Below are 21,794 nucleotides of genomic sequence, written 5' to 3' on the forward strand. Positions count from 1 at the left end.
ATGAGAAAACTGAGTCTCAGAGCAGTGCATCCTCACAAGCTAATCCCAGGGATGCAGCTCAAACTTGGGCCAGCGTGCTAAGCTCTAGTTCCTTCCATGACTCCTTGCAACAAAGCGCAGCTACAAGTATAACAGACCAGTGTCAAAAAAAGGACAGGACGCAGAGCCAGGCTTAACTGCATACCTAGCGGGCAGCTCAGCACCGAACCCACACTCCCCCTCCTCAAACACAGGCCTGAGAAGCTTCTCCCGCACTGAGCACTGCCCACAGCAGAGAGCATATCCTTTTCATTCAGGCTTCCCTAAGCTAGCACTGTGTCAGGCTAGCATGGCACATGAGCCTGGGACTCATTAATGGTGAAGTGATGTGGAAGTTTATCAGCCACTCCCAGAGAACTTCCCCCAGCGTCTCCAGGCTGCTGCGGCCGGGAAACCCAGGCCAGCTTTCCCCAGAGAGCAGTCCGCCTCGTTCCATCACAGCCCCTGCTCCCTCCTAAGTCACTGTCACCGCCCCACTCCGGCTGGGGAACACTCGGGCCCCATGAGGGCACACTGAGAGAGCTGAACAGAAGTCCTCACAGGCCCAACTAGCCACAGCATCAGCTCCTGGCACCTCCCTCTGAAACAACAGGAAATGCTGGAGAAGAGACCAAAGACCACAAAAGAACTAGCTCCTGGCTTCAGATCATCTCCAGAGCATCACATTTAATCCTAGGCTCAGGACCTGGCACGGACTTGGAGAAAAGCGGAGTTTCGCTGCAGTACTAGCAGGAGGAGGAGGGGGAGACCAAGGGGGAAGTGGAAGAGGAGAAAGAAGAGAAAAAAGGAGGAGGAGATGGGGGGAGGAGAGAAAGAAGAGAAAGAAAGAACGCCGATGATGACATTAGACAGGAGAGAGGCCAGCTTTGTCCTGCATCGGTTGAATAGCCAAGTAAAACAATGAATCTATTTTTCCCCTCCTCTTCTTTGCCTTACAAAAATTCAAGAATTTCATTTTCTTCTTTGAAACATAGTTCTTGCATAATTTCATTGCTTCCCTGCTGTCCGCAATGCTGAGAGAAGAAGACATTTGAATGCTTCAAGAAGCTCAGAAGCGCACACATGCCAGTGCCCAGCCCTGTAACACATCAGTCCGCAGGCGACCTCGGCATGGAGGGCCACTTCTCTTTCCTGGGCATCTCCCACACAGCCAGAGTGACTCCACTACAGCTCACTCGAACAGCAAACTGGGAGGTAGGCACTACTCCAGAGTGTGTGTGTGTGTGTGTGTGTGTCTCTTTCTCTCTCTCTCCCCTTTTGTTAAACAAGCGAGGAAACCGAGGACCAGGTTGGCGACATGTCCACAGTCACCCAGGAAGCAGCAGCAAAGCCAAGATTCCTTCTCAAACCTCCCTGACTCTGCAGCCCGGGACCCCTGCACCGCAGCTTCCTAGCTCTCCGGGCAGTCCTACCCAGCCAAGTCTGAGCCTCCTCTGTGTTCCCAGAGGCAGCTGTTAATTAGGCACGACAAGCAAAGCACCAGAGCTTACAGAGTTTGCAAACATAAAAACATTTTACTGGCTCCAAAGTACAAATAGAAAACTGCAGAAACAGATTACTCCAAGTTGAACTAAATGCCTACGAACACGGGAGAGAATGCCACCTCGTACCCTGGGAGCCAACTCTGAAGTAAGCATCAAAAAACCGTGTCTCGTGGGGCAGGGTAGCACATTTTATCACTGTAGTCTGCTTTCCAGCCTGCGGGGGGGGCTTCAGGCCCACTAAGGCCTCAAACCAGTCTGGTTTCACCAGCCCTTGTCACCAAAGGGCACCATCCTCGGCCACGGCCACCAGCAAGTCAGCCAGAACCTAAAGAAATGGGGCATGGCAGGCGCCGCGGCTCAATAGGCTAATCCTCTGCCTTGCGGCACCGGCACCCCGTGTTCTAGTCCCAGTTGGGGCGCCAGATTCTGTCCCGGTTGCCCCTCTTCCAGGCCAGCTCTCTGCTGTGGCCCGGGAGTGCAGTGGAGGATGGCCCAAGTCCTTGGGCCCTGCACCCCATGGGAGACCAGGAGGAAGCACCTGGCTCCCGGCTTCAGATCAGCGCGGTGCGCCGGCCGCAGTGGCCATTGGAGGGTGAACCAACGGTAAAGGAAGACCTTTGTCTCTCTCTCTCTCTCACTGTCCACTCTGCCTGTCAAAAATAAAAAAAATAATAATAATAAATTTTAAAAATTAAAAAATAAAAAAATAAATGGGGCAGGCATGTCGGAGAGCGGCAGGCAGAACGCGTGTTCGTACACAAGGGCGGCAGGAAGAGCTTTCCCAGCCCTGTTGCAGCACTGAGCCCAGGAGATCACCCACAGTTCCCCACATCCACCTGGGAGAGACTGAAAAGAAAGCTGGAACCAGGCAGACAGGCTGTCCAGGCGGCCCTCTGTTGCCTCTGTCGTGACACATGTGGCCTTACATGACCACTCCCTACCCTCTTCATTTGGGGACACCGTTCTCTGCAATGTTCCTCCATGCCCAACACTTCCCTAGTATTGGTAAATATTGATAATTACCTCCAAATGTAAAAGCGAGGCAGCAGCCTGTGTTTTGAAATGCGGATCATAATTCAAACTGGAAGCTGACACTAATCATTTGATGTTCACTTGAAAAGACCAGATAGGCTATGCAGGAACATTTCAGTAGAGAGGCCGATAAGGAGAAGGGAAATAAAAATTATTGGTATTTACTTAGCCCGCAATGCTTGTGGAAGGAAACTCTTTTAAAAGGGGAGCACTTCAGAATGGTTATTCAATCTGAATTTTACAGATAGCACGGGAAATGTTTTCTCACAGAATGCACTCTATCTCTGCCATCATATCTCGCCGGTGCGCCGCTCACGTCCTTCATTGCAGGAATTCTCACTCAATTTTGCTCCATTATGAGCCGACGGTGACCCAGAGTATACAAGGCATTCAAGAATCTGACTGGAAATTACTACCAGCGAGCACTGGGCCCATTCCCCGCTTCTCAGCTCTGCCTTAGGGAGGATGGAAAAGGACCCAGCATCCACTCACAGACACAACTTTTCATCCTGTTCACAAATTAGGCTCCTCTGCAAATGGAGGGTTCCGGTATTTTTCAGAAATTATGTTCTTGGAAAAACACGGCGTGAGCTTCTCTCGAAAGCCTGAAGCTCAAAAGTCTTCCTTTCCTACGCAGACCCTTCTAATAAAATCCAGGACAGGAGCTGCAGGGGGAAGCAAGCCAGAAGGCCACCCAGGTCTCCCCTCATGCAGTGCAGTTGAAGGCAAACGCTGTATTAAATGCCACTGATCAATTCAAAGACTAGGGGTGTCCCGCGTCCTGATGGACTCCAAAGCTCAGGTGGCATCTGTCTCACAGACACAGTCCTGTTGGCAGATTCGTGTTGTGATTCCTGAAGATCAGGAGACGACATCTGATTTCATACAGGGCTCAGCCTCAGGACGAGGCTCTTCTCCTCGATGGCTATCAGAGGATCCAGGCGGCAGCCTGGCTCCTTCCACCTAGATTTTACCATGCTCTGCTGTGAGGCTCAGAAAGGCCAAGCAATGGCCATGCTCAATGAATCAACGTAACAAGCAATCTAGAAAACTGGTGTCTCCAATCACCAATCAGTGTCTAGTATCTCTAGCCTCACATTCAACAGCAGCCTACTACCTCATATGCTTATAATCAGTCAGGGACCAGGGGGACCATCACGATGGCCACTCCCTGCTCTGTGCAGCCACCTGTGCTTGAGGTGAGCAGAGGCCAGGTAGCACTGCCACTGGAATGCCAAAGCGAAGCCAGACCCTTCCCTCACATGGGTTCCTTCAATCTCACCAGCACACCCCCCCCCCCAGCAGATCCTCAGTGTGCTGGGCCTCGCTACTGCTATCATTTTCTGGTAAACTCTCCTGTGTGCTGATGTCCTGGAATCACATGAAATCAGCAGTTCCAGGCTACCAGGGAGGGGATCTGAGATCCTAAGTCTGGCACAGGCTGGAGTCCAGTGGGACAAGAGCTGCATACTAATATGTGTCTTTCGGGTAGATCTCTATGGAAAAATGCCACAGCAGGGTTGAAAACAGGTAATTCTTCATACATTAGCAGATATAGGCACAGGCATTTAGCCTAGCAGTTAAGAAGCTCACATCCCACATCAGAGTATCAGATTCCATTCCCAGTGCTAGCTCCTGACTCCAGTGTCCTGCTAATGTGCCCTAGGAAGCAACAATAATGGCTCAAGTTTGGGTTTCTGCCATACAAGTAGGAGACTTGGATTGAGCTCCTGGCTTTGGCCTCATCCCAGCCCTAGCTGTTACAGACATTTGGGGCAAGAACCAGATGATGGGAGCTCTCTCTCACTCTCGCTCTCTCTCTTCCTTCCCCCCAGTCTTTTTGTGCCTCTCCAAAAGACAGACACTGCCTATTCCAAACAGAACATTGTGCCTCTGAAACACAGAGAGATCACTTTTTTCTTCCTTCTGGAAATTCCCTGCTTTCGGTTAATACCATGAACTTGCAGAAAAAGAAAACTGAGTGTAGAAGAGTCGATGACTGAAGCCCACATCTTCAACTGCTTTAAAAGTTAAGTCACATAATCTTTACATTGATGTGAAAGGGGGAGAACATACATTTGACCCCTTGCTTCAAACGAAAACCTTTCCATCTGGTTTTTAATTAGAAAGCAGTTGTTTTGCTTTTGCAACACTTTTTAACCTCTGCCATTGTAGGTACAAGCCTGCAAACCTTATTTTCATTGATTAAAAAAAATTAAAAATAAACGTTGAAAGAAACAATATTTTTCTTTTTAAGGGAAAAAGATAGCAAGCAGCAATGTTTTCAGAGAGGTCAGGCACTTAAGGGCATATGCGGGAAGCCATCATGGCCACGGCTTTACAGTTTATTTTGTCTTAAAAAAGTCCGAGGTCATTTTAACTATGCTGACCCGTGGACCTCCACACTAATCATCCCGATCCAAGACTGTAAGCAAACACTGCCCTCTTGTGCACTGAGCGGTTCTGGAGCCGGCACGGAGCTGGTCTCCCCTCCGCCCTGTGGCCGGCCTGCGAAGGTACAGCTGGGTCTCGGGGCCTGCAGTCGTGTCAGGGGAGGATGACACACATCTGTTACCAGAGTGCTCGCTGAAGTGTCCCCAGATTGCCTTCAGAGACCGATCTGGAGATAAGACTCAGGGGGAAGATTCACTTGAAGAAATCAGACCAAACATAACTGACTCTTATCTTTCCTAGAAAATATTCATTCTTCGAAAAGACATTTTATTGGTTGTCATGGGAAGTTTTCTTGTTATGGTCTTTTAAAAACTTTCAGAAACAATTAATGGATCCACAATGAGAAAGTAGTACGTCTTTTTATACAGAAAACCTCTGCCAGGAAAAGACGCGTTCCACTTAACTCTGAAGGAAGCCAACGGCAGGAGGTGGAGGACCAGAGTCTGTTTCTCAGACACATCCCCTACAGCCTGGCCCCAGGCTCTTCCCCTCCTGAGAGCGCGAGGGGACTTAAAAACCGTCCCTAACCTGCAGCCAGGGTTCTGCCCTAAGACCCACACTGGCACAGGAAAGCCTTAAAGGCCCAGCCCTGGCCGTTGCGGTCATTTGGGGAGTGAACCTGCAGATGGGAAGATCTCTCTGTCTCTCCCTCTGTGTCTGCCTTTTAAATAAATAATTTTTAGGCCGGCGCCACGGCTCACTAGGCTAATCCTCCGCCTTGCGGCGCCGGCAAACCGGGTTCTATTCCCAGTCGGGGCGCCGGATTCTGTCCCAGTTGCCCCTCTTCCGGACCAGCTCTCTGCTATGGCCCAGGAGTGCAGTGGAGGATGGCCCAAGTGCTTGGGCCCTGCACCCCATGGGAGACCAGGAGAAGCACCTGGCTCCTGCCTTCGGATCAGCGCAGTGCACCGGCTGCAGCACACCGGCCGCGACGGCCATTGAAGGGTGAACCAACGGCAAAAGGAAGACCTTTCTCTCTGTCTCTCTCTCTCACTGTCCACTCTGCCTGTCCAAAAAATAAATAAATAATTTTAAAAGATGATTTATTTATTTATTTATTTACAGACAGTGAAAGGGAGAGACAGAAAGGTCTTCCATCTGCTGGTTCACTCCCCAAATGGCCGTAATGGCCAGAGCTGCGCTGATCCGAAGTCAGGAACCAGGAGCTTCTTCCAGGTCTCCCACACAGGTGCAGGGGCCCAAGGACTTGGGCCACCTTCTACTGCTTTCCCAGGCCATTGCAGAGAGCTGGATGGGAAGAGGAGCAGCTGGGACTAGAACCGGCCCATATGGGATGCTGGCACCACAGGCGGAGAATTAACCCACTGCGCTACAGCGCCAGCCCCTCAAATAAATAATGTTTGGAAAGATCTCCACAGTCCAAGGCCAGCTCGGGGCTGTTCAGCAGGAATCTCTGAAACGATTCCAGTCTGGTCCTGAGGCACAGTCACCCATTCCTTTACCCTCCTAGCACAACCACGGACTGATCCAAACGCAGGGGGAGACAGAGAAGGCAAAAATCTGTGTGCAGTGCATCTCCTCCAACCCAGGGGGAGCCCAGAAGGAAAGGGGCTGATGGCGGGGACTGCTAAAAAGCATGCGCCCCGCTCGCTGGGCAGGGAGAGCTCTGAGCAGGGGTCACTCCAGCCACCGTCCCACTCATCAGACCCCTCACCCAGCACCTCTGCCCAGCTGCAGCCTCGCTGGCGCAGGGCTGTTTCCTTCAGCTCCACGTGGCCTGTGAAGCCAAGTAGCCAGTGGGCCGCGGTCTGGCGGCCAAACATAATCAGACAGCAGTGGAAAACGTCTAACTCACTTGACTCTGGGAATACCTGCCAACCCCTGTATTCCTACCTCAGAAGACGGGGCTGCAGACTGACGGCCATGGCCAAGATGATGAGGCTGAGGCCAGACACCTCAGAAGGCTGAACGGTCCCCTCACAGCACAGCCACAAGACCTGTCATCATTTGTGCTCCGGCCAAGGCAGGGACTGACAGCAAATCTAGACTTAGGTTTTGTCTAAATAAACCTATAATAGCCCAATACCAGGTCTCTTTTTGTGGAAACTGGCTCTATGGGTCCCAAGGTAACTCCTGCCCCAGGGCCCTCACAAGTGCTTTTCCTTCTGGCTGGAACACCCTCCCCTCCCAGCATACCCATGCCTGGGCCCTGGTCCTCCTTCAGACTTTAGCTTCAATTTCACTGCCCCAAAAAGGTCTCTCTGGACATCCTGTATTGTCCTTCCTGGTACTTAGCACAATCTTAATTTTATATCTTCTTGTTTACTTCGATAGCATCTGCCTCCACTTTACAAAGTGAGCTGCAAGTAAACAGGAGTCAGCTCCGCCTTGCTAGCCACTGGAAATCCAACCTTGGCACGTGGCTCAGGGTTTGTGGAATGGATTACAGTAATGGCCTCCTTTCCTTCTACACTGGGCTTAAGGAACAAGGTCACCATGCCAAATCTTAAGGATACTACAAATCTTAGTGAGGGAGTGGACATTCAGCCTAGTAGTTAAAACACCCACATCCCAATTCAACCTTCTTGAGTTTGATAACTGGTTCTAGCTCCTGACATCAGCTTCCCACCAATGAGATGTTTGGGGGCAATGGTGATGGTTCAAGTAATTGGGTTCCTACTACCCACATGGCAAACCTGGATTCTGTCCCTGGCTCCTGGCTTCAGCCCCAGCACATTCCTAATCAATGCAGGCATTTGGGGAGTGAACCAGCAGATGAAAGCGTTCTCTCACGCACATGCTTTCTCTCTTTCTGTCTCTTTCTGTGTGTCCTCAAAGAAATAAACTAAACTCGGAGTGGGCTCTGTGGCGTGGTGGGTAAAGCTGCTGCCTGCAGTGCCGACATCAAGACCCAGATGCTCCACTTCCGATGTAGCTCTCTGCTATGGCCTAGAGAAACAGTAGAAGATGGCCCAAGTCCTTGGACCCCTGCACCCGCGTGGAAACCCAGAAGAAGCTCCTGGCTTTGGATCGGTGCAGCTCTGGCAGTTGTGGCCAACTGGGGAGTGAACCAGCGGATGGAAGACCTCTCTCTCTCTGCCTCTCCTTCTCTCTCTGTGTAACTCTTTCAAATAAATAAATAAATCTTTAAAAAATAAAAATAAAAAAATGCTGGGGGAAAAAAGAATGAAAGCCAAGGAATTAGGTCAGGTACTCTTCTTTCAAATGTTTATCTTATCTATTTATAAGTCAATTACAGAGAGAGAATATCTTCCATCCCTGGTCCACTCCCCAAATAGCTGCCACGGCCAGCAGGGGCTGCGCCGGGCTGAAGTCAGGAGCTCCCACGTGGGTGTAGGGGCCCAAGCACTGCTTTACCAGGCAAATTAGCAAGCAGTTGGATCAGAAGCAGAGCAGCCGGGACTTGAACAGGTGCCCATGAGATGCTGGTGCTGCAGTACCACAGCGCTGTAGGCCAGGTACCTAACTAGTCCCCAACCGGCCTTACACAGCAGGAGAGCAAACAGTGAGGGCTGCCTGGAGAGATCCTGGAATCCCAGTCTCAAACACCTGTGACATCAGCCCCAAGCCTGTGAGGGCCTGTGACCGTGACATCACACACAGGTAAGTGTTTCTGGGCTTCCCCCGAGAAAACCCAGGAGGAACTCAGAGAGAACTGAGGCAAGTCAGAGGGGCGCTCACCCAGAAAGTCTCTGGGCAGGGCCAGGACAGCAGCAGCAAGGCGCCCTCCCTCTGCCTCAAGGAGCCTTCCTCCCTTTCCTCAGGAACCTCTGTAAGGGCGTAGCCCCCAGTTCACCTCCAGCCTCCCAGGTTTCTAAAGAACTGTGCTCCAGGACTTTTGCATTCAGGAGGAACTCTGGAGGCCTCTTTCTGTCACCTTGTCCAACAAGACACAGGGAAAGCTGAGGTCCCCACTGGACACCTGGGCTGCAGAATCTGCCTTTGGAAGGGTCCCCTTGCCCTTCACCTTCACAGGTTATTTGCAGAACAATCGCAGGCATCAGCCACAGGCTTGCATTATGCTCATTTCCCCATGCCCAAGCTCTGGGGCAAGTTTAAAAGTCCTCGTCCTGTCTCGGAATCAGGTCTGAATTAATACCCTTCCTCCAAAGAACTCCAGTAGCAAAGTGAAAACAGACGTACTAGACAATGCCCTTTGAAAGCCCCAGCAGGGACAACTGGTGACAATGCAGCCCCTGGCTCTGAAAGAAACCTTAAGGTTAAAGGTTCACAGAGGCAGAAGAATTACCAAAGTACAAGTTTGTTCAAATTTCCTCCGGCAGATTTAAACAGCCAGGGTCAAGCTGAAGATTGCCGACAAAAACCTGTGAGACAACTCAGCCCCTTTGAACTGTGTGAAGAAAGGAAAATATACGGTCTGGGAGGGATCTATGTTATAGTTTTTAAAAACGCTCTTGAAAGGGTCACCGCTGTTACCTCCAGATCAGCCTGTTGAACGATGTTTGGATACTGCTGCTCTGCAACAACAGGGCCGCCGGGCCCTCACCGTGTGCGGTGGGCTGCGCTGAGGTCGCCGTGTTCCCGGCATTAGTGTGCTGACCCTCTGTAGCCCATGAAATTAACCATCAGCACGGCAGAAATCTGCTATGAGTTAAACTACTTTGCTACGCAAAGTGGCCTGAAAATGAAATATGAGGATTGAATTTCCATTGAAAGATTAACTTGTCTAACCTCAAGGCAGGCTTCCTCCAGTGCTGAACTCTGCATCTGGCCAGTTGTTTACAGCACCACAAGACAGTGGGTAATTGGTGCAAGCAGTGGGAAATGACCTCTTCATTCACATACTCAATCATTCATTCATTCAGGCTCAAATGGTTCCTCTGTGTCAAGCCCTGTCCTGCACCAGAGGAAGCTGAAGAAGAAGAGGTTCTGGCCTCTAAGGAGATCTCCTCCCCAGCGGAGACTGGCCTCTAGAGGGTCAACAGGAGGCAGCCCTGGGTGAGGAGAAAAGCAGATGCCAGGGACACAGATAGGATGTTCTAGGCCCTCAAGGGACAGCCACCTAATCCAGACCAGGGAGTGCGGGCCATGAAGCCTCCCAGCCAGCAGGTGCAGCCGGAAGAGCCTGGTCTGTCTGTCAGGGACCTGCAGGCAGTTCAGCAGGCCCGGAGACCTGAGACAGAAAGGGGGACCAAGCCATCAGGAAGGGCCTCATGAGCCAACCAAGAGCAACTGAAGACTCTGAAACAGGGGAGTAAAATAACCGTACCAGCGACGTGAAAGGTGATCTCGCACACAGAGGAGGCTGGATCGGGGGTGTGTGTGAGGGAGTGTCTACTCATCTCGTCAGGAGCTAAGGGAGTCAGCACAGTGGCAGAACCAGGAGGGATGAGGCTTGGAGGCCATGTCACACCAAGGGAAAGGCAGAGGCCAGGCTGAGCATCACTTCCAGAGCTGTGCTTTGGGAAAAGGAAGGAGAGGAAGTGAGAGGAGGGCCTCACAGGCGTCCTACAGGGCCCTGTCTCAGGGACCACACGGGTCACTAGCACGGAACCAATTCTAGGGAAGGCCAGGCACCTCAGGAAGATTTCATTTAGCTCAAACCCGAATTCACAGTAGGAAGCAGGACCCAGCCCTTAGTCCATTCAGTCCTACACCATCAAACAGGACAGCTAGACAGTGCTTATTTGAGTTTAAATTAGTCACAATTAAACCAAATGAAAATTTTGGTTGTTCTGGTGCACTAGCCAGGACGCAAGGACACAAGTGCTCAAACTGCCACAGGGGGACCCTGGCTACCACTGGACCTGCAGCTACAGAACGTGCCCATCACTGCGCAAACTTCCCTCGGGAAGGGCTCACCAACTGTCCCCACCCACAGAGGCCCTTAGGCCATGTGCCTCTCTGCCCTTCCTCCCCAGAGCTGAACACAGCGCCAAACACCTTGGGCTCCCCTCTCCCACCTGCCTGCGGGTGCTTCCCCTGCAGTCTTCGTTCTTCAGAACCAGAATGCGGGAGACCATCCCAGGTCACCATTTTAAAGAGACAATGCTGAGAACACACACAAGACAGTCTGCCCTGGCAAAAGTTCCTGAAATTCATCCGGAAATGACAACATTTTTTAAAGTGCCACACTGCAACCTAACTGTCAGATGACCAAGGACAAGCCATTGACCCTGCTGGAGCTTTGAGCAACCCAAATAAATCTATGGTAAAGGATGAAGCCACAAGGCCAAGTAAGGCAGGTTCGCGAGGCCAGGCAGGGCAATGCTAGCAAATTTCAAGCACTAATTTTAAAAGAAAAAAAGTCAGGTTTATCTGTAGGTAGCACCTGTGCATGCCACCAAATAAATATCCTCAGGAAGTAGGTTAGAGACAAAGGAAATTATTTTAGTCTTCCTGACGGCCCCAAGACAAGAGAGGCATCATCACAACACAAGAGATATGGAAAGAGGGAAAGTCAACTTCTCTCTCAACAGCAAAAGTTGTTTTTTCTCCTGCCAAGACAGGATCACCCACATTAACTGAGTCCTCCCTACCCACGTGACAGAGGCCACTTCAAAGCAGCAGGAGCCTAATCGCACAGCACAAGGAAATAAAAGACCCAATTAACAAAAATAAAACTCCAATAATCCAGAAGAGAATGGAAGCTGAAATCTCTATTTTTGACAATTTGATCCACTATGTACACAAACTGCTCCCCAGGAGCTGCAATTTTCTCCCAGGTCTGAGAGCAGCTCAAAGCCAGGGCCACTGAAACCAGAGGCCGAGTCAAAGCCCCAGCACTTGCCCGGCAAACTGCGTGGCCTGCAGCAAGCTGCTCCCCCCATGCTGGCAGCCTCCCTCTCATGAGCTGCACAGTGTAAAGGAAACACCTGCCTTCCAGACTGGCTGCCAGGACAGAGAGCGAGCCCAGCAGCCACGGCCTCCCTCTGGCCCCCTGCAAGGCAGAATGCTCCTTAGCTCCGCTCGGCACCCCCACATCTGCATCTCCTACTTTCCCTCCTGCTGAAATGTGGTGCTCCTCTTCCATCTGGGTCACACAGTTGTGGCCACTGTCCCAGGCCCTCAACTCAGACTCAGGGGGGGACTCACTAAAAGCCGCCAGCAGGATATCCCGGCTTAAAACCTCTTGGTTTACCCTCCTGTGCTCTCATCTGGCAGCCTGGCAGCGCAGCCTCACACCCTGCGCCACACCCTCTGTGAACTTCACCCTCCAGCCCTGCCTTAGTCTCTGTCTCTGTCCACTCAGGGCCCCTGCCTGCGATGTCTCCAATCTCCGCAAGCAAATTCTCAACCATCCTTCAAAATCCCAGCAAGACAGCCCCATATCCAAGAAGCCTACCTGGCAAGCCTGTGACCTCACCAGCCCAGCCTCACCTCCTATCATTTCCCACATGTCCAAGTGCCAGCCACCCTGACCAGGTCCTCCTCCAGCCAGGGCCACCCTCACACCTCTGGACTTTGCTGAGGCTCTTCTCTGGCTCTGCTCTGCCAGCAATCTCCAGGACTTGGGTCAGGCACAGCCCCACAGCCCCTCAGTGGGACACCCTTCCTGCCTGGTCCAGGCAGGCATTCACGTCCCTGGGCTCCTCCACATCAACAGCCCTTACCATTCCTCACCCTATCTTACCTGGCTGGAAGACAGACATGGCTGCCTACCTGCCGCCGGGTTGAGAAGAAGCCCACGCAGCACGTGTAGAACCTCTGAGTGAGTGAAAACACCGAGCAGCAGCCCCATCTGATCCTTTCCCACCAAACAGTCTGCCTTCAAACCACAGGCCCAGGAGTCTCCATGAGCCAGGCATCTAACAGAAAGAAGGGGCAACCTGCAGCATGCATACCACTGCACTGTACACATACACATGGTTAAGCTGCTAAATCCTGGGGACTGGCATTGTAGCCCAGAGAGCTAAGCCTGCAGTGCTGGCAGCCACCATTGTGGACATTTGGAGAGTGAACCAGTGGATGGAAGACGTCTCTCTCTCTCTCTCCTTGAAATAAATAAAAATTTTTTAAAAAGATGCTAAATCCTACATATATTTTATCACAACTAGAAATAAAGATTTTTTAAAAGATTTATTTACTTATTTATTTGAAGGGCAGAGTTACAGAAAGAAAAAGAGAGAGAGAGAGAGCAGCCTTCTATCCACTGGTTCACTCCCCAAATAGCCACAGTGGCTGGAGCTGCGCCCATACAAAGCCAGGAGCCAGGAGCTTCCTCCAGGTCTCCCATGCTGTTGCAGGGGCCAAGGACTGGGGCCATCTTCTACTGCTTTCGCAGGCCATAGCAGAGAGCTGGATTGGAAGTGGAACAGCCAGGACTCGAACCAGTACCCATATGGGATGCCAGTGCTGCAGTGGGCGGCTTTACCTGCTATGCCATAGTACTAAGACAAGATCATTTTTTTTAAAAGCAGAAAGTAATGAAATATAGGTTCATGTAGTAATGTGGATGAACTTTAAAAGTATATGCTAAGTAAAAGAAGCCAGACACAAAAGGTCATGGAGCCGGCTTTGTGACACAAAGTTCCCACTTTACTTCTAATTCAGTTTCCTTCTAATGCACACCCTGGGAGCAGCAGGCACCTACTAGCCATGTGGGAGCCCAGATGAAGTTCTAGGCTCCTGGCTTCAGCCTTGCCCAATTCCAGCTGTTTTGGGTATTTGGGAAATAAATCAGCAAATAGAAGATCTACCTGTCTCTCTTTCTATGTTGCTCTGCCTTTCAAATCAACAACAACAACAAAAATCAATAAAAAATGTTATTTATGACGCCATTTATATGAAATGTTCAGAAAAGGCAAATCTATAGGGATACTTGGTAGATTAGTGGGATTAGTGGTTACTTAGGCCTGCAGTTGGGGGGCTGGGGAAAGACAGGGTCTCTTTACAGAAATGACAAAAATGTTCTGAACTTAGATGGCGGCAACTCCAGGAATATACTGAAAACCACTGAGTGTACAGCTGAAATGGGTACATCTTATGGTATGCAAATTATATGTCAAATAAAAATGCTTTAAAATACTGGCTACTATATGCCAGGCCCCAGGCTGGCCCTGGAGTTACCAAGATGGTTCAGACATTGTCTCCAACCATGATATCTCCAGGCGTAGGGAAAATAGAGACATGGACGCAGTCATTACAGCAGGGTGATACTCTAACAACACGCAAGCCAAGGCCAGACCCTACAAGGAAGGCTCATTCTCCTGCTCCCTGTCCCCCCATGAGGCTGCCTCAGAAATACCTGGCTTCTGGCACCACGGCTCACTTGGCTAATCCTCCACCTTGTGGCGCCGGCACACCGGGTTCTGGTCCCAGTCAGGGCGCTGGATTCTGTCCCGGTTGCCCCTCTTCCAGGCCAGCTCTCTGCTGTGGCCCGGGAGTGCAGTGGAGGATGGCCCAGGTCCTTGGGCCCTGCACCCGCATGGGAGACCAGGAGGAAGCACCTGGCTCCTGGCTTCAGATCAGCGCAGCGTGCCGGCTGCAGTGCACTGGCCGTGGCGGCCACTTGGGGGGTGAACCAATGGAAAAAAGAATCCCTTTCTCTCTGTCTCTCTCTCTCTCATCGTCTAACTCTGCCTGTCAAAAAAATAAATAAATAAAAGAAATAAAAAAAAAAAAAAAAGAAATGCCCGGCCTCATGCTCCCCAGGACTGGGGCCTGTGGGATACCCAGGGAAAGGAGAGACGGCCTGGCTGGGGCCTCACCCAGCAAAAGAACAACAGAGAGGAGAATACGTCTTGGGGCTTAATTTACGGGTTGTTTCCTGGGATGCCTGCCCAAATCTTATTCCACCCCGGACAGAGTGATTTTGAAGAATAACCTGAGACATGCTGATAGAAAACAAAGGAGATGCTTAGTGAAAAGCTTAAAAGCAAGTGATTTTAAATGATTACAGCTTTACCAAAGCCATGGCTGTGAGTTCCTTCTGACTTTGATTATGACCTTCTAGCAAAATATTTGCCTCAAGAAGGCAAAGTCTTTGCATTATTTTCTATTCCTAGCATGACTACAAAAATATTCTTTGATTTAACATTTGATATGTTTTGTTCTCAAGGGCAAGCCCCATGAGAAGAAAAATGTACCCCAACAGAATGAAATATGACTACCTGCTTCCATTTTTCTTTCCTGTTGGTTCCTGCTCAAATATTCTGCATTAATTTAAACTCAACGCTGTGTCTCTGATGTTGTGCTGCCTCACACTGTCACCCACACCAAAGCAAAGTCACCCGCTGTCCAGCACCAAGAGACAGTGCTGCAGACAAAGCTCAACTTGAGAGTCTCCTGCAGACAGTGAAAGGCACTCCAGCTTGGAAGGAGACCAGGTCAGAGTGCGATAAGGTACCAGGCAAAACAGAAAAACCTGGGCGGGAATAGAGCACACTTTGTACTCCGGGCGGCAGACTTCCTACTGGACAGGAGGCTTTGAAGCCAGAGAGGGCAGGACTGCAGCATCAGCCCCAGCCTCCCTGGACGGGGAGGATGGACTCTCCCAGGTGCGCTGTGGCTCTCTGCCTGAAGAACAGCGCTGTCGCTGCGGGGGCACAAGGGAACAGGGAACCAAGGCCTGACAGCTACCGGGAGCTCAAGAAATTAAGGAGAAAGTGTTTCCACTTAAAACAGCTCCTTTAAATATGCTTCAATATTTTAGGACAAACATAATTGCCACAACTTAGCTAAATAAATTCCTCTGTGGAATCCTTAAAAACACTAAATTTAGGGGCAAAGAAAATCAAAAGAGGTTCTTTGTTTGGTTACACAGTAGAATGACACCCAAATTCCTCGTGGCTGCCAAGGCCTGCATGGCCAAGCCCCCAATTTGTTATCTCTGCTTGTACCATGCTGCTTTCTGGGCGTATGTGCAGATGCCTGAAGGCTAACATAAAAATCAAGTTGAAAACACACATTCATTCACAGCCACGAGCCCCCTGCTTCATTCATGAGCCCAAGGAGAGCAGCATCTCGGACCAACCGCAGGACGAGCGGATGCACACTTAACGAAAACAAAGCAAAGGCACAGGAGCTTGCTCCGCATTGGCACTAAGAGCACAGAAAGCTGGAAAAACAGAAAAGGCAAAGCGGCTGCAGAGACAAAACTCTCCCAGACTTACTTGTTGACAACAACCTGAGTGGGACTTACAAGATCCTGCTGCTGTCATTAGCACTGGGCAGGTAGGACCCGGGACAGCCCGAGCCACACAGGAGGCGCCACTTAAACAGTGGGTACAGGAGGCCAGAGATCGAGGCAGCAAGTCCCGGCAGAGGAGCTGCTGTTCATTAACCACCCGCACAAAAGACCAGGAGACAATACACTGTTAATCCTCGCAGCCACCAGAGGACTATAAATTGCCAAGCCGGGATACCCGCATTTTTCAGCCCTCCTCTTCCCTGCCAGAGAGAGATTGAGGATGAGGCCAAGTCCCTCACCCCCACCCAAGTCTTTAAAACATACATTACTGAATCTTTCTGAAGTTCGGACCCGGAAAGATATATACTCTAAAATGGATTTGAAAAAATACCACCCTGAAACACTACCACGAGGGCCCAGAGTGGCCGGGTGCATTTCTTCACTTACATGGAGAACGCCAAAGCCTGGGCTGCAAAGTCAGATCAACACGGGTTCAAACCCGGCTCTGACCTCTCTCAGCCACAGGGTTTTCACCTATACAATGGTAATGCCTCCTCTTCCCTGCCAGGACTGCAGAGGGCTAATGGATGGGAAACAACAACAAACCAGCCTAAGGACAGCACTCAACGGACACTAAGCACCGCTGTCACTGTTAAACTGCTCTGTGTCCCTCAGGTGGTGCATGGGTCAGGGGACATAAACCCCAATTTTCTCCAAGTTAGGAAAGAATTTGCGTGTGTGCCTATGTATGTATGTGAAAGTACTTTGGAAGGAGCAGTGGAATTAGGGAGAACCAGCTTTAAAACATATTAAACTGTAAAGATACATTTGAAGAATGTAATTCAGACAATCACTCTAATTTTCTTTTCTTGGAGACACCACATTTTACAAGAGGTCTAAGTCAATCACCTAAGCCAAGAGTTCTAACAGGAGCCCAGTCCCCCAGGATCCCAGGTGCAGGTGCATCTAGGGAAAATTACACCTGCTGCCAGAGGGCGTCCCCACCCAGCACTCCCACATCTTCCTACCTAACAGTCTATCCACGATTGCATCACAACTTGATTTAAAAGCCTCCCAAGAGGCTGGTGTTATGGCACAGTGGGTTAAGCCATGGCTTGTGACACTGGCAACTTGTAGGTGAATGCTAGCTCAAGTCCTGGTTGGTCTGCTTCTTATCTGGCTTTCAGCTAACACGCCTGGGGAAATAGTAGAAGATGGCCCAAGTACTTGGGGCCCTGGCACCCATGTCAGAAACCAGGATGTAGTTCCTGGCTCCTGGCTTTGGGCCTGAGCCAGACCTCACTGCTGTACTGTTGTGTGTTGTGGATGGATAGATGGCTTTTGTGGGTAATACTGTGGGAAGATTCCCCACCCCCACGGGTCACTCTGCCTTTCAAACAAATAAATCTTTAAATAAATGCCTTCCAAGGTGCTCCCAGGCCCTTAGAGGAAACCTAAACTAAGGACCACTATCTGGGGTTCTGGCCCCACCAACTCTCTACCTTCATCTTGGGCACACCTCCGGCTCACCTCCTGATGCCCAGGGTGCCTCAATGTTGGCGGTTAGCTTTAATGCAGACACAATAGTGCGTCTCTGTATCACAGCTCTCCCTGGGTAGCTCCCTCCCCTAGGAAAGCTCTTCTTCCCTTTGTACCCTATACCCCACCCCACAGCAAAGTGAGTCATTCCTGTTTATACACTGTGTGCAAAGGATGCCAGGAGGTCACCTTACACACAGTCCAGTGTCCTTTCCCAGGTTCTGCTGTAGGCCCCTGGGAAAAAGGGAAGAGAACCAGCATACATGATGTACCTCCAGCAGGCCAGGTCGTATGCTAATTGCCTTCTGTTTACTAACCCACAAAGAAGGTTCTCTGCTCACTATAACTGTGGGTGAACCTGTGCCTGGCTGGGAGACTGCCTGCCTAGCCCATGCAGCAGGTTAGCAGGGTGTGGCACACCATGCCTCCCGGGATGGCCTGACTGCTGGCAGCTGCTCCCTGTTGAAGGGTCTTGTAGTTGCCAATCACGTAAACAGCTCCCGGCTGTGGCCCAGACCCATCAGGACCACCTAGAAAGCTACTAGGCTACGTGACCTCCAAGCTGATTGGAGAAGCATAGTCTGGCAATGGGCCTAGGTCAGAGCATGCATTTATATGGCAGCAGCCTCCTCTTCAAAAGAAAAAAAAAGTCTACTCTCCTCATTTCCCTGAAAAAGGAGACTCTAATCTGTTCAGGGAGAATGGTAGCAGCCTGAAGATCCCCACTCCAATGTGCTCAGGCCACATTTTACCGCCCAGGAGGTGAAAGAAAAGAACAATGGTGCACGTACAAGAGTAGAAAAACCTCTGTTCTGCTGGGATTTTATCATCTACACCAAGGATTTGCCAAATTCTTTGGGGCATGAGGATTTGGTTACAGAGGATCAGGCTAGTGCTGACATTTGGTCATATGAAGAGTTTCTCTATAAATGTATATACTGGAAGGGAGCAGGAAGAGGATCAGTGACCTCGAAAGCATGGGGAGGACCCTGGCTGTGGAGTTAGGCCATCCTGGACTGGGCCACAACCTAGCTGCCTCCCTAAGTTCTAACTTCAGCAACTGATAAACGGTAACCACCACATTCCTAGCAAGGTATGCTGGAAAGCAGCAAATATGCAAGAAAAACCAAGCCAATGAGTCGCTATGCAGTTACCATTATTTGCCAACATGTGTAAAGTTCAGAACTAGGTTCAAAGGTCACACTGCTAGTGAGAGAGAAAGCCAGGCTCCATGCCCAGCTCTTCTGTCTTAACTCCAAACATGTCCTAAACCATTCACCTACACTACAAATGCTCCTCAGCTTAAAACTGAGTGTACCACCCTGATAAGCCCATCATAACCTGAACATATCCTAAGTCGAAAAAGCCTTCAACCCACCTCCCCGCCGATCGTCACAGCTCAGCTGCAAGCACACTGCAGGGTGCCGCTGTCTCCCCTTGTGGCTGCGGGTCTGCCTGGCAGCTGCACGCACTACCAGAGACATACTCCTAGTATTATTGTATCATCACTCTAAAAAAAAAGCAAGTTTTAAAGCCCTGCCCTTGGCCGGCGCCGCGGCTCAATAGGCTAATCCTCTGCCTGCAGCGCCGGCACATGGGGTTCTAGTCCCGGTTGCCCCTCGTCCATGCCAGCTCTCTGCTATGGCCCAGGAGTGCAGTGCAGGATGGCCCAAGTGCTTGGGCCCTGCACCCCATGGGAGACCAGGAGAAGCACCTGGCTCCTGGCTTTGGATCAGCGCGATGCGCCGGCCACAGCAGCCATTTGGGGGTGAACCAACGACAAAAGGAAAACCTTTCTCTCTCTCTCTGTCCACTCTGCCTGTCAAAATTAATTAATTAATTTAAAAAAAAAAAAAGCCCTGCCCACAGATTTAAGAGTTACCTGGGTTTGGAAAAGTAGCCACAAGGTTGGCACAGGGTGAGCATCCCTAACCTGAAAACACAGAATCCAAACTGCTCCAAAGTAAGAAACGTTTTGAGCACTAGCATGACACCCCAAGTGCAAAATTCCACGCCTGGCTTACTGTCACAAGTTGCAGTCAGAACACAAGCGCACTAAAAACACTATAAAATTATCTTCAGGGTATCTGTATGACTTGTGTATGAAATATAAACAAATTTCATGTTTAGACTTGGGACCTATCCCCAAGATATCCCATTAGGCATATGCAATTATTCCAAATCGGGAAAAAAAAAAAATCTGCAGCACTTCTGTCCTCAAGCATTTTGGGAATGGTTTCATCTGGAGAGATGGGAGAGGCCCGGAACTGAGAACAGGGCTTAAGTGTACGGACTTTCTCCTCACTCATGAAGTTCTATTTGTTCACAAGTGACATACATTCATGCACTATCTGTAAAATTAAAAATTAATCAAAGGGCCAGCATTGTGGCATAGTGGATAAAGCTGATGCCTTCAATGCTGGCATCCCACACGGGCACTATTTGTGTCTCGGCTGCTCCACTTCCAATCCAGCTCCCTGTTGATGGCCTGGGAAAACAACAGAGGACGGCCCAAGTAGTTGGGCCCTGCCACCCACCCGGAAGACCTGGATGAAGGTGGCCGTTGCAGAAAATTGGGGAGCGAACCAGTGGATGCAGGTCTCTCTCCCTCTCCCTCTCTATGTGACTCTGACTTTCAAATAAACAATTAAATAAATCTTTTCTAAAACTTAATCAAGTGAGACAACATCTTGGGAGGGCATTTCGGAGGCACCTGTCATGACTGAAAATTCACAGCGCCAGCTCAGGTCTAGGCGCTTACCCTAAGGTTTTACTAACACACATTTCCAAGACGCATGTTCTAGAATATTCACTCCAGCGTATTTAGGAAACACTGCAGACAACATAAAGGTCCATCGTTAAGAGATTAGTCAGGAAAATGTTGGTCTATGTGAGCCTGAAACAGAATCGAGCTTTAAAGGGACAAATACAGAGCGCTCTGCAGCCAGTGTTGAGGGCCATTTGCATATACAAAGATATGCTTGTATTTCTGCGCGATTTTTCTGAAATGACACTGGGAACAGTGACTGACTCTCAGAGTGGGAACCGGGGGACCGCAGGGTAAGGCAAGTAGAGTCCTTTTTTGGGGGGAGGGGAGGAATTCGTTGCATATACCCTTTTCCTAGCTTGCTCGAGTATTGCGGGCACATTTTATGGCGGGAAAACGGAAAGCACCTTGCCGCTCAGGTGTGAGGGACGGGAAAGCGTCCGCCTCAGCTGGCCGCGAGTTCGAGCCCCGAGGCCTCCCATCACGTGCTGCGGCGCGTTGCGGGCGTCACGCACGCCTCCGGGGCCGCAGGGACCCCGCGAGGGAAGTGGGGCGCTCTCCCTTCGGACCCCGAGCCCGACTCTCGCCCCGGCCCGCGCTCACCGCCAATGATGGTCCGGATGAGGGAGGCGTGCCCGGGGCAGTCGACCAGCGTGACCTGAAGCAGCGGCTCGCCGGGCTCGGACCCGGGCCCGGGCGCCGGCAGTGCCGGGCGCAGGCGCGGCGGCAGCGGCACCGAGAAGCACGAGAAGCCCAAGTCGAGCGTGATGCCGCGCTCGCGGCTCTGCGGCTGCTTGTCGAAGGCTGCTGTGGAGGCCGTGGTGCTCAGCGCCCTGGCCAGCGCCGTCTTGCCGCTGTCGATGTGGCCCAGCACGCCCACGTTCACGTTCACCCGCTGCCCTGCCATAGCGCCGCCGGCTCGGACACTCGCCCGGCCCGCCTCTCTCCTCGCGCGGGGGCCGCTGCGGTCCGGCCCGTTAAGCTGCCCCCCCCGCAACCCGCGCGCCGGGCGCGCCCGTTCCGGCCCCGAAGCTTCCGCCCGCCTGGAGCCCGAGGGTTCGGTCCCGCTCCGGGCGCCAAGTGGGTGCCCCAGGGACGGGGCTTGACCTAAGCCACCGACTTCAGGGCTGCTCGCTCGCCTGGTTGTTCCCACCTGAAGCCCTGGGGAGTCTGAGATTGGGGATCTTTACATCTACTTATTTATTCATTTCAGTAAGTTCTTATTAAGTGCCTACTGGATACCGGGCACTGTCTGTTCCTGGCACTGGGATGCAGTGTCCCCTGTCGGACAACACACAGGTGAACTAGTGATTGGACCAGATCATTACAAAGAGTGAGAAAGCCTCTATGGAAAGTAAAATGAGCGATGAAGAGAGGAATAGCTTCCGAATAATGGATTGGAGGA

The 21,794-nt window shown here is 51.0% G+C and overlaps 1 protein-coding gene across 2 annotated transcripts in view; it reads right to left on the reverse strand.

Moving 5' to 3' along the window:
• The window catches only part of EEFSEC (eukaryotic elongation factor, selenocysteine-tRNA specific), a 240,626-nt gene extending 219,289 nt beyond the window's left edge, over positions 1–21,337 (reverse strand). For both annotated transcript variants that reach the window (XM_062200567.1, XM_062200568.1), the window contains exon 1: positions 20,993–21,337. In XM_062200567.1, coding sequence (XP_062056551.1) covers positions 20,993–21,296 — 304 coding nt within the window. In that variant the 5' untranslated portion in view covers positions 21,297–21,337. The remainder of the gene's footprint in view (positions 1–20,992) is intronic.
• Between the last annotated feature and the right edge of the window lie 457 nt (positions 21,338–21,794).

This window comes from Lepus europaeus, chromosome 9, assembly GCF_033115175.1.
Source record: "Lepus europaeus isolate LE1 chromosome 9, mLepTim1.pri, whole genome shotgun sequence".
Taxonomy (NCBI): Eukaryota; Metazoa; Chordata; class Mammalia; order Lagomorpha; family Leporidae; genus Lepus; species Lepus europaeus.